This window comes from Nerophis ophidion, linkage group LG14, assembly GCF_033978795.1.
Source record: "Nerophis ophidion isolate RoL-2023_Sa linkage group LG14, RoL_Noph_v1.0, whole genome shotgun sequence".
NCBI classification, from domain to species: Eukaryota; Metazoa; Chordata; class Actinopteri; order Syngnathiformes; family Syngnathidae; genus Nerophis; species Nerophis ophidion.
The window spans coordinates 7,366,805-7,380,358 of NC_084624.1; the positions used below are offsets into that span (position 1 = coordinate 7,366,805).

The following is a 13,554-nucleotide window of genomic DNA, read 5'->3' on the forward strand; positions in this document are numbered from 1 at the left end:
TAGTTTTAGTAATCTCTGACTGTTTCATTGCATCATAAGCCGGTCCACCCCTTCATCGCCACTGACGTGGTCTTTCCCGCACCACTCCAGCACAATCTGGCTGGATGGCCACAAAATGACACAAAAAACCACAGCAACTTGAGAATCTGACACCGATGAGCACCCCGTCGTGCAAAACGTGTTGTCGATCTGAAACGTCACGACCGGGAGGGAACTGGAACTAAGGCGGAATCCAACCTTGACAAGGTCGGCGGGTGTAAACTTCTCCAAGGTCAATTAGCCTTCTGTGAGCAATTATCTAACATTTCATGCACATTGGAGAAGAGTTTGACATTTAATGTACCACTATTTTGGTACCATAATGCAGAGGTTCTTAAACTTTTTTCAGTGAACATTTTTTTTAAATTCAAGTACCCCCTAATCCAGGGGTGTCACTCTCAAATACAGAGTGGGCCAAGATTCTAAACTGAACAAAGCCACGGGCTTGATTGATTGATTTTGATTGATACTTTTATTAGTAGATTGCACTGTAAAGTACATATTCCGTACAATTGACCACTAAAATGGTAACACCCCAATAAGTTTTTCAACTTGTTTAAGTCGGGGTCCACGTCCACTGGACACTGGCCGAGAGTGGAGTCGGCTGTCTTGGTTGCTTTGTTGGGTCTGCTCCTGTTATTCATAGCTGTATGTAGAAGTGTCTGCTTGTATCTGCTGCTTTGATGTCTTTAATGTCCTCTGTGTTCTTTGATGTTTCGGATGTGTACTATGGCTATGAGTTGTTTTTCCCCCTTGGCCTCAGTCTGCACCCCCTCTCCAGGGCCCAGGCTAAGACCGATTTTTTTAATTTTATTTTAATCTTCTTTTTTTTACTCCCTTTCCCCCCCCCACCTTGTTTCCTTGTATCTCATCTTTTTTTGTAAGGGGCGCTGGAAGCCGGCAGACCCGTCGGCGATCCTGTTCTGTCTCCCTGTAATGTTTGTCTGATCTTGAATGGGATTGTGCTGAAAATTGTAATTTTCCTGACGGAATAAATAAATTACTATCTAATCTAATCTAATCAATTCATGGTAAACAACATGGTTGAACCATTTAACCTTTAATAGGGACCCAAACAAGTTTTCAATCAATCAATCAATGTTTATTTATATAGCCCCAAATCACAAATGTCTCAAAGGACTGCACAAATCATTACGACTACGACATCCTCGGAAGAACCCACAAAAGGGCAAGGAAAACTCACACCCAGTGGGCAGGGAGAATTCACATCCAGTGGGACGCCAGTGACAATGCTGACTATGAGAAACCTTGGAGAGGACCTCAGATGTGGGCAACCCCCCCCCCCCTCTAGGGGACCGAAAGCAATGGATGTCGAGCGGGTCTAACATGATACTGTGAAAGTTCAATCCATAGTGGCTCCAACACATCCGCGAGAGTTCAGTTCAAAGCGGATCCAAGACAGCAGCGAGAGTCCCGTCCACAGGAAACCATCTCAAGCGGAGGCGGATCAGCAGCGTAGAGATGTCCCCAACCGATACACAGGCGAGCGGTTCATCCTGGGTCTTGACTCTGGACAGCCAGTACTTCATCCATGGTCATCGGACCGGACCCCCTCCACAAGGGAGGGGGGGGGACATAGGAGAAAGAAAAGAAGCGGCAGATCAACTGGTCTAAAAAGGAGGTCTATTTAAAGGCTAGAGTATACAGATGAGTTTTAAGGTGAGACTTAAATGCTTCTACTGAGGTAGCATCTCGAACTGTTACCGGGAGGGCATTCCAGAGTACTGGAGCCCGAACGGAAAACGCTCTATAGCCCGCAGACTTTTTTTGGGCTCTGGGAATCACTAATAAGCCGGAGTCTTTTGAACGCAGATTTCTTGCCGGGACATATGGTACAATACAATCGGCAAGATAGACTGGAGCTAGACCGTGTAGTATTTTATACGTAATTAGTAAAACCTTCAAGTCACATCTAAAGTGCACAGGAAGCCAGTGCAGGTGAGCCAGTACAGGCGTAATGTGATCAAACTTTCTTGTTCTTGTCAAAAGTCTAGCAGCCGCATTTTGTACCAACTGTAATCTTTTAATGCTAGACATGGGGAGACCCCAAAATAATACGTTACAGTAATCGAGACGAGGCGTAACAAACGCATGGATAATGATAATAAAGTTTTGCATTGAATATTGAACAAGCAAGGCTTCGAGAACTTTATAGTAACGTACAAAATCGAGGTTTGTTGGTAGCGGGGTGTGTATATTGTAGTGTTCGGGAAGAGTTAGTGCTGCAAGGGGTTCTGGGTATTTGTTCTGTTGTGTTGATGTTGTGTTACAGTGCGGATGTTCTGCCAAAATGTGTTTTGTCATTCTTGTTTGGTGTGAGTTCACAGTGTGGTGCATATTTGAAACAGTGTTAAAGTTGTTTATAAAGGCCACCCTCAGTGTGACCTGTATGACTGTTGAGCAAGTATGCTTTGCATTCACTTGTGTGTGTGTGTGTAAAATCCGCATATATTATGTGACTGATTGTATGGCGGAAAAGCGGACATGACAACAGGTTGTAGAGGACCCTAAAAGCAGTACCTTTAAAGCACGCCGCCGATATTGTTGTCCGAGTGGAAATCAGGAGAAATTTTAAAAAATCCAAGAAAATATTTTAAAGACTTGGTCTTCACTTGTTTAAATAAATTCATTTATTTTTTTTTTTACTTTGCTTCTTATAATTTTCAGAAATTTTAGAGAAAAAATACAAGCTTAAAAATGATTTTAGGATTTTTAAACAGATATATCCTTTTTACTTTTTAAATTCCTTCCTCTTCTTTCCTGACAATGTTTAAGTGAATTTATTTGTTTTATTGTAAATAATAATAAATACATTTTAATTTAATTATTCATTTTAGCTTCTGTTTTTTCGACGAAGAACATTTGAGAAATATTTCTTTAAACTTATGATTAAAATGAATAAAAAAAATATTCTGGCAAATCTAGAAAATCTGTAGAATCAAATTTAAATCTTTTTTCAAAGTCTTTTGAATTTCTTTTACATTTTTCGTCATGGAAAATGTAGAAGAAATAATGATTTGTCTTTGTTAGAAATATAGCTTGGTCCAATTTGTTATATATTCTAACAAAGTCCAGATTGCATTTTAACCAAAGGACTCAAATAATCTTAATCAGGAAAAATTACTAATGACGTTCCATAAACTATTTTTATTATTTTTTCAAAAAGATTTGAATTAGCTAGTTTTATTAATATTAACATAGTTAAAGGTAAATTGAGCAAATTGGCTATTTCTGACAATTTATTTAAGTGTGTATCAAACTGGTAGCCCTTCGCATTAAAAATTACCCAAGAAGTAGCTCTTGGTTTCAAAAAGGTTGCTGACCCCTGTTTTAGATACTTTTCTCCATAATGGGAACCACAAAAAATGTCATTACTGGCTTTGTTTCAACAAAAAGTCTTAGGGTACATTAAACATATGTTTATTATTGTACAATCTGTGCGTTCAATCATCAATCAGCAATCAGCACACCTGTCGCTGATGAAAACAGCTGCCTTCTTAAGCCAGTGAAAACCTGCATCCTGTGCCAGAACGTAGCTACCTGTCCTGTACAGTAAGTTCAACTCAGCACTCATTGCCTTTTCTTAGCGGCACTCGCCTTTTGTTTATTTTTGGTTCAAGCATTAGATACCTTTTTACCTGCACACGACAAAGCAATTAGCTACATGCGTTGTACAGACACTCAACAACGGCACAATAATTGGGAATTATAATTACTGGTGTGCAAAATAGTATTTTTTTACCCAATTAGGTGAAATTACATAATCTCTCACGGAACACCAGGTCTGTAGGTCCCGAAAACGGTGTTTTTCAACCTTTTTTTCGTTCTGTTCATAACTTTTATGGACCAAATTTCTAGGCGTAGTCAGGGCGTTGAGGGGATCCGGTTTGGGTGGGTGCAGGATTAGGTCTCTGCTTTTTGCAGACGATGTAGTCCTGATGGCTTCATCCGGCCAGGATCTTCAGCTCTCACTGGATCGGTTCGCAGCCGAGTGTGAAGCGACTGGGATGAGAATCAGCACCTCCAAGTCAGAGTCCATGGTTCTCGCCCGGAAAAGAGTGGAGTTCCATCTCCGGGTTTGGGAAGAGACCCTGCCCCAAGTGGAGGAGTTCAAGTACCTCAGAGTCTTGTTCATGAGTGAGGGAAAAGTGGATGGTGAGATCCACAGGCAGATCGGTGCGGCGTCTTCAGTAATGCGGACGCTGTATCGATTTGTTGTGGTGAAGAAGGAGCTGAGCCGGAAGGCAAAACTCTCAATTTACTGGTCGATTTACGTTCCCATCCTCACCTATGGTCATGAGCTCTGGGTTAGGACCATCACGGCCAAAATGAGTTTCCTCCGCCTCTGTGGCAGATCCCTCCCTTAGAGATGGGGTGAGAAAATCTGTCATCCGGATCCGAGAGGAACTCAAAGTAAAGCCACAGCTCCTCCACATGGAGAGGAGCCAGATGAGGTGGTTCGGGCATCTGGTCAGGATGCCACCCGAACGCCTCCCTAGGGAGGTGTTTAGGGCACGTCCAACCGGTAGGAGGCCACTGGGAAGACCCAGGACACGTTGAGAAGACTATATCTGGCCCGGGAATGCCTTGGGATCAATCAATCAATCAATGTTCATTTATTTAGCCCTAAATCACTAGTGTCTCAAAGGGCTGCACAAATGACAACACAAACCACTACGACCTCCTCGGTAGGCCCACATAAGGGCAAAGAAAACTCACACCCAGTGGGACATCGGTGACAATGAGGACTATGAGAATCCCCCCTCCTCTAGGGGACCGAAAGCAATGGATGTCGAGCATGTTTAACAAGATACTGTGACAAGTTCGGTCCATAGTGGATCCAACACAGCCACGGATCCTGGGAGGAGCTGGACCAAGTGGCTGGGGAGAGGGAAGCATGGGCTTCTCTGCTTAGGCTGCTGCCCCCGTGACCCAACCTCAGATAAACGGAAAAAAATGGATGGTTATTGTTTCTTCAATTTAAAAATAGCTGACCTTTTTTTTTTCCCCTTTTCTGTGATTATATTCCCAGTTTGGATCTCAGACTCAATTATAGCATATATCCATTTTCTACCGCTTATTCCCTTTCGGGGTCGCGGGGGGGCGCTGGCGCCTATCTCAGCTACAATCGGGTGGAAGGCGGGGTACACCCTGGACAAGTCGCCAGCTCATCGCAGGGCCAACACAGATAGACAACATTCACACTCACATTCACACACTAGGGACCAATTTAGTGTTGCCAATCAACCTACCCCCAGGTGCATGTCTTTGGAAGTGGGAGGGGCCTATCTCCAGGTGCATGTCTTTGGCGGTGGGAGGGGCCTATCCCCAGGTGCATGTCTTTGGAGGTGGGAGGAAGCCGGAGTACCCGGAGGGAACCCACGCATTCACGGGGAGAACATGCAAACTCCACACAGAAAGATCCCGAGCCTGGATTTGAACCCAGGACTGCAGGAACTTCGTATTGTGAGGCAGACGCACTAACCCCTCTTCCACCGTATAGCATATAAGAATATTTTATTACTGTTACGCAAACTATGAATAATAAAACTTGTCCTTTATCATAGCAACAAAAAAGCAGGTGAAAATGAGTGGTATTCAGTGAGGTAAAATGAATGATAGTTCATTGCTCCTGACAAATGTATTGCAGGAAGTGGAGCGGATCACCACTCCAAGATGGCGGCGCCGCGTCTCGTCAGCGCCAGTACGCAGTAGCGCTCCATGTTGCGTACACTTAAAACATGTCTATCTATGCCAATCGCACAATCCAGCTGTGTTAGTTCGATTATTCGAAAACCCGAACACGATTGGATTAAGATTTTTTCTTACTTAGAGCCCAACTATTTGACAAATCGGGCTAATTAAGACTGATATTTTCCCCTGCACAGCCCGGGCTGTGACGTCTGGTCGTGGAAGTCACGTGACATGGCACTGGATGGAAGGGGGTGGACAAAAATAAAAAAAAAAACACGCCACGAAAAGGACGCCTGGCGAGTCCAAACCGAAAGCACACTTGACTCCGCTCAATATTGCGTGCGCGCTCCCGCGCGCAGCGTTCCTTCCACTCGCTCCCACGGCGCGCGCGCCGCCGCCGCTGCCGGAGGAGCTCGTGGCGCTGAGATCATGTGAGAGTCCACGCCGGGAGAAAGTAGGTTAGCAGGATAGACCGCCGTGGGGAATATTCTCGCCGTACATCCACGACATGACGCCCTGCGCGCGATAGAGGAGACTTTATTTCCCTCACTTGTCGCGCTTCTTCTCCCCCCCCCCCCCCCCCCCCCCCCCCCCCCCCCACTTTTGTGTGGGCTCCACGCTGCGTGTCCCCGGTCAGCCAAATGTAAACCACGCTTCGACTGACTCCCGAGAAGAAGAAGACGTCAAAATGAGAGGTAAGTGCATTCCCTTCGAATAAAGCGGCGTTTTGTTTTTGCTTCTTTAAACCGCGTTTCAACGTGTGCGCAAAGTGCGCCTCTTTTGCGTCCTAGTGCGCATTAATGACGGGATTATGACCGCATCGCTTGAAGTTTCCTGGCGACTAGGAATTATATCTTCATGTTTACAAAATGATGTTTGATACTGACAGTACTTTAAAACACCACATTTTTGCGGCTAAATAAAAAAAATTGTATATATATATGTATTAATGTATGCATGACGTATGTACATTGAGGTATGGGATCCATGTTGGGAGTTATGTAATAGAAAGGGGGCGGGGCTTGGCAGGAGGTTGTTGTTAACCACAAACTATTAGCTATATATACATTATATTTAGTATTAACAGTACTTTAAAACATCACATTTTTGCTGCTAAATTAAAAAAAATGTAATAATGTCTTCTTATTCGTGCGTAATATGTCTTATGTCACACCTGTGAAGTATGTACATTGAGGTATGGCAGTTATGCAATAGAAAGGGGGCGGGGCTTGGCTGGAGGTTGTTGTTAACCACAAACTAATAACTATATATTTATGTATACATTATATTTAGTATTAACAGTACTTAAAACATCACATTTTTGCGGCTAAATTAAAAAAAAATGTAATAATGTCTTCTTATTCGTGCGTAATATGTCATATGTCACACCTGTGAAGTATGTACATTGAGGTATGGCAGTTATGCAATAGAAAGGGGGCGGGGCTTGGCTGGAGGTTGTTGTTAACCACAAACTATTAACTATGTATACATTATATTTAGTATTAACAGTACTTTAAAACATCACATTTTTGCGGCTAAATTGAAAAAAAAATGTAATAATGTCTTATTCGTGCGTAATATGTCACATGTCACACCTGTGAAGTATGTACATTGAGGTATGGCAGTTATGCAATAGAAAGGGGGCGGGGCCTGGCAGGAGGTTGTTGTTAACCACAAACTATTAACTATATATTCATGTATACATTATATTTAGTATCAACAGTACTTTAAAACATCACATTTTTGCGGATAAATTAAAAAAAAATGTAATAATGTCTTCTTATTCGTGCGTAATATGTCACACCTGTGAAGTATGTACATTGAGGTATGGAAGTTATGCAATAGAAAGGGGGCGGGGCTTGGCGGGAGGTTGTTGTTAACCACAAACTATTAACTATATATTCATGTATACATTATATTTAGTATTAACAGTACTTTAAAACATCACATTTTTGCGGCTAAATTAAAAAAAATGTAATAATGTCTTCTTATTCGTGCGTAATATGTCACACCTGTGAAGTATGTACATTGAGGTATGGCAGTTATGCAATAGAAAGGGGGCGGGGCTTGGCGGGAGGTTGTTGTTAACCACAAACTATTAACTATATATTCATGTATACATTATATTTAGTATCAACAGTATTTTAAAAGTTCACATTTTTGCTGCTAAATTTAAAAAAAATGTAATAATGTCTTTATTCGTGCGTAATATGTCATATGTCACACCTGTGAAGTATGTACATTGAGGTATGGCAGTTATGCAATAGAAAGGGGGCGGGGCTTGGCGGGAGGTTGTTGTTAACCACAAACTATTAACTATATATTCATGTATACATTATATTTAGTATCAACAGTATTTTAAAAGTTCACATTTTTGCGGCTAAATTAAAAAAAAATGTAATAATGTCTTCTTATTCGTGCGTAATATGTCACATGTCACACCTGTGAAGTATGTACAGTGAGGTATGGCAGTTATGCAATAGAAAGGGGGCGGGGCCTGGCGGGAGATTGTTGTTAGCCACAAACTGGAATTACGTCATCGAGAATGTCATGTCGGTCTATTTTCTGCTAAACACGTTGCACTATTTCACACAAATAGTCAAATTGTTACGCAACTGAAATTATATGTATGCATTTTTTTTATTTTTTTTTAAATGTGTTATTTGGTGGTGGTTGTGATGGCGTGACTGTACAGGGGGGGGGGGGGGGAGACCTGGCTGTTCCATTGACCTAGTTATGTCATCCGGCGTTATACAGTAGGAGCAGCGGCGGGAGGGGGCGCGGCTGAGGGAAGCGGCGTGTGAGGTAACGGGCCTTCGACGTGTCAGTGCTGGCACCCGCACTCCAGGGGCTTGAACTTGACCTGCAGCTGCAAGGGACGACTTTTAACGGGCTTCCGCTTTGACCGCCGCGGCCAAAACGTGTTGCAGGACAGGAATGTTGCCCCTTTTTTCCACTATTGTTATGAGAGACGGTCTTTTTTTTAGGATTCTAAAGATTAAAAAAATGCTCGCAAGATGTGGCTAATGAGAGGCCTTGTTTTTAATACATGCTGCAAGTATATATATAATGTAGTAACAGACACCTTCATAACAATATGTAATATGTACAATACACACACTGCAAGTATATATATAATGTAGTAACAGACACTTTCAAAATAATATGTAAAATGTACATATAAACACTGCAAGTATATATATAATGTAGTAACAGACACTTTCAAAACAATATGTAAAATGTACATATACACACTGCAAGTATATATATAATGTAGTGACAGACACTTTCATAACTATGTAATATGTACAATATACACACTGCAAGTATATATATAATGTAGTAACAGACACTTTCAAAACAATGTGTAAAATGTACATAACACACTGCAAGTGTATATATAATGTAGTAACAGACACTTTCATAACTATGTAATATGTACAATATACACACTGCAAGTATATATATAATGTAGTAACAGACACTTTCAAAACAATGTGTAAAATGTATATATACACACAGCAAGTGTATATATAATGTAGTAACAGACATTTTCATAACAATATGTAATATGTACAATATACACACAGCAAGTGTATATATAATGTAGTAACAGACACCTTCATAACAATATATAATATGTACACACTGCAAGTATATATATATATATATATATAAAATGTAGTAACAGACACTGTCATAAATATGTAATATGTACAATATACACACTGCAAGTATATAATGTAGTAATAGACACCTTCATAATATGTAATATGTACAATGTACACACTGCAAGTATAAATATAATGTAGTAACAGATACCTTTATAACAATATGTAATATGTACAATATACACACTGCAAGTATATACAGTATATAATGTAGTAATAGACACTTTCATAACAATATGTAATATGTACAATATACACACTGCAAGTATATATATAATGTAGTAACAGATACTTTCATAATATGTAATATGTACAATATACACACTGCAAGTATATATATAATGTAGTAACGGACACTTTCATAACAATATGTAATATATACAATATACACACTGCAAGTATATACAGTATATAATGTAGAAATTGGCGCCCTTCATAACTATGTAATATGTACAATATACACACCGCAAGTACATATATAATGTAGTAACAGACACCTTCATAACAAAATGTAATATGTATTATATACACACTGCAAGTATATAAATATTGTTGCAACAGACACCTTCATAACAATATGTAATATGTATTATATACACACTGCAAGTATATACAGTAAGTAATAGACACCTTCATAACAATATGTAATATGTATTATATACACACTGCAAGTATATACAGTAAGTAACAGACACCTTCATAACAATATGTAATATGTATTATATACACACTGCAAGTATATAAATATTGTTGCAACAGACACCTTCATAACAATATGTAATATGTACAATATACACACTGCAAGTATATATATTTAACAATATGCAATATGTACAATATACACACTGCAAGTATATACAGTATATAATGTAGTAATAGACACCTTCATGATAATATGTAATATGTACAATGTACACACTGCAAGTATATAAATAATGTAGTGACAGACACCTTCATAACATTGATTTCAGTGCCCATAGCTACTTCTCTCAAAAAATGTGTTCCACTTCCGGCAACAAACGCGTGTGTTTACAAACCATGGCAGATCTGGTAATAGACGACCAAGATGACTATTTTTTGACAAATGAGGATTCACAACTTATTCTTTTTGAAGCTGAATACACCGAGGATGAAGTGCTGCTTATAGAAGTCAGCACGAATCGTTGGATTAGACGGAAGCCGAGAGAGTGGGGTCGGCGTGACTCGGGCGATGTAATTGTGGAATTTGGAGCCAAGCTATGTTGACATAAATGGAATGCTTACCCATAATTTAACTGGGGGGGAAAATTGTCCACGGCCAGGTGGACCAAACAGACAACCGTCCATGGAGTGAGTCACTTTAATATTGATCATGATACACGCAGCACGTCGTGTGTTAGACACTAAAACATAGTTCCTCAGTGTTCACTCTTACAATAAAAATGTTGCTACAGTTTGTTATCATACAGGTTACACAACGTAAATGAAGTATTGTTGGCGGTTTTTGGACGCATTTCAGAGTGAATTAGAGGCAGAATGGATTGCTCTCATTAGCTGCATTGCTCGTCACCAAGAACGAGGCGATTATTATAAATGATAATGCAAAAAAACTAATTAAAAATACATGTTCTTGTCTCGCATTAGGATTGTGAACAATAGGCAAAATATATATATATTTTTTAAACGTGTAGTTCCCCTTTAGCCTCTTAAGGCCCAAGCTGTTTGTTTACATGCTTTTTTTATTTCCCTTTGCTATTTGGGCTTATTAGACCCTAATTAGAATAAAAACTGAGAATCATATTTCCATATGATGAACTTAGTCCATAAGTACACAAATGTGTACTTCATGTTTAGTGACATGCTAAACATGAATCCATATGCTTTTTTTTAATGTTTGTTTACATGCTTTTTTTTATTTCTCTTTGCTATTTGGGCTTATTAGACCCTAATTAGAATAAAAACTGAGAATCATATTTCCATATGATGAACTTAGTCCATAAGTACACAAATGTGTACTTAATGTTTAGTGACATGCTAAACATGAATCCATATGCTTTTTTCTAATGTTTGTTTACATGCTTTTTTTTATTTCTATTTGCTATTTGGGCTTATTGGACCCTAATTACAATAAAAACTGAGAATCATATTTCCATATGATGAACCTAGTCCATAAGTACACAAACATGTACCTCATGTTTAGTGACATGCTCATTCTTATTTTTACACTTTTTTTCCCCAAATTCCATTGTATGGGATACTCTTCTGACACCACCAGATGGCAGTACAAGTGTCCACTTAAGTGGCCTTAAGACCCCAATTCAGTAATGTACACCATTTTGGAAACAAGAGCTAAAAGGTGCTGTCCACGCATGTGGCCACTAGGCCTTTAGAGGTTTTAATGGCAATATGGAGAATTCAAATCCCTTTAGTATATCCATCCATCTATCTTCTACCGCTTATCCGAAGTAGGGTCGCGGGGGCAGCAGCCTAAGCAGGGGAGCCCAGACTTCCCTCTCCCCAGCCACTTGGTCCAGCTCCTCCCGGGGGATCCTGAAGTGTCCCCAGGCCAGCTGGGAGACATAGGTTTTTCCTGTGGCCTCCTACCGGTCGGACGTGCCCAAAACACCTCTCTAGACCAGATGCCCGAACCACCCCATCTGGCTCCTCTCCATGTGGAGAACAGCGGCTTTACTTTGAGCTACTCCCGGGTGGCAGAGCTTCTCACCCTATCTCTAAGGGAGAGCCATGCCAAACTCATTGCCCGTGATCTTGTCCTTTCGGTCATAACCCAAAGCTCATGACCATAGGTGAGGATGGGAACGTAGATTGACCGGTAAATTGAGAGCTTTGCCTTCCGGCTCAGCTCCTTGTTCACCACAGCCCTTTAGTATAGTTGAATTCAATAACTATTAAAGAGCTGGACAAAGTGGCTGGGGAGAGGGAAGCCTGGGCTTCCCTGCTTAGGCTGCTGCCTCCGCGACCCCACCTTGGATAAGCGGAAGAACATGGATGGATTTTGTTGCTCCTCGCACTGTTAATGATTGCGTTCGGGTCTGCTAAAAATGAGACTTTGTGCAGGACGGCAGGAGCCAAGTTGGAGTTGGTCAGTCTGCATGTTTGCAGGCCAGCAGTGACAGGAGGGCGCTTGGAAGAAGCAGAGGGGACATTCGCCTTTTTAGGCAGGATATTCAAACGTAAACAAACTCAAGCCCTTTCTTAGCACGCTGAAAATGTAGCTTAGCCACAGAAAAAGATTGTCAAGTCTTAGATCGCTCCTGTCGGGTGGCAAAGTGTATATTGCACACAGAAAGGACACGGAGACATGCGAGATATACCGCTGGATTCTAATCTCTCTGTTTCTCCGCTGTTTTTAAACACGGCTCCTTGGAGCATGCAATGCACATGTCCAACTTGCAGCTTAGTTTCAGTCAAAATCATAATTTGATCTGACCTTTGTCTAAATTGCCTTGTTTGACTACGAGGGAATGTTACAATAAATTGCTACTTAATTAATATACTTTTCAAAAGGAGGATCTTCTCCTGAAGGTTCTGAGCTCTTATTTGATGCCACTGTCTTTCCAAAGCTTGTGTAACTTCTTTAGACAGCAATTTAACAAAGCAGCCACTCTTAAATTTGCACATTTAACATGTCTGCAAAGGATAACAATTTTCACTGTGCGCCACCACTCTCATGTTCACTCTATCGCAGCTGAAGTGTGGAATTAAGTCCGCATACCGTATTTCCTTGAATTGCCGCCGGGTATATAGTATGCGCCTGCCTAGAATTACTGACAAGTCAAACTCGTTTCGCAAAATAATTAGCACATGCTTAGCATTACCGCCGGCTCAGGATTAACGAACTCGTTTCGCAAAATATTATTTTTATTAGCGCATGTCTAGAATTTCGGCCGGGTCAAACTCGTTTTGCAAAACAATTAGCATATGCCTAGAATTTCCGCCGGGTCAAACTCTACGTGAAGGTAATGACATATTTTAATCTTAACTCAAAAAAGGAACAAATGAAAGGCACTCCCATTATTACTATTACTACAACATAAACAAACAAAAAACAACTTGCAAACTATGGCATGAATAACAAAACTTACGGGGAACGAGAAAAGAGCATGGATCAAGGGTGTGTAGAGGATGA

General features: G+C 40.6%; 1 protein-coding gene and 1 long non-coding RNA gene across 2 annotated transcripts in view; one reads left to right on the top strand and one right to left on the bottom strand.

Annotated features, from left to right (window-relative positions):
• LOC133568043 (uncharacterized) overlaps positions 1 to 13,554 on the bottom strand; it is a 216,129-nt gene that overhangs the window by 164,108 nt on the left and 38,467 nt on the right. The window lies entirely within an intron of this gene.
• The window catches only part of rorcb (RAR-related orphan receptor C b), a 52,921-nt gene continuing 45,455 nt past the window's right edge, over positions 6,089 to 13,554 (top strand). Inside the window, exon 1 of the mRNA XM_061919749.1 lies at positions 6,089 to 6,449. Within this exon, the coding sequence (XP_061775733.1) occupies positions 6,443 to 6,449 (7 nt within the window). The 5' untranslated portion in view covers positions 6,089 to 6,442. The remainder of the gene's footprint in view (positions 6,450 to 13,554) is intronic.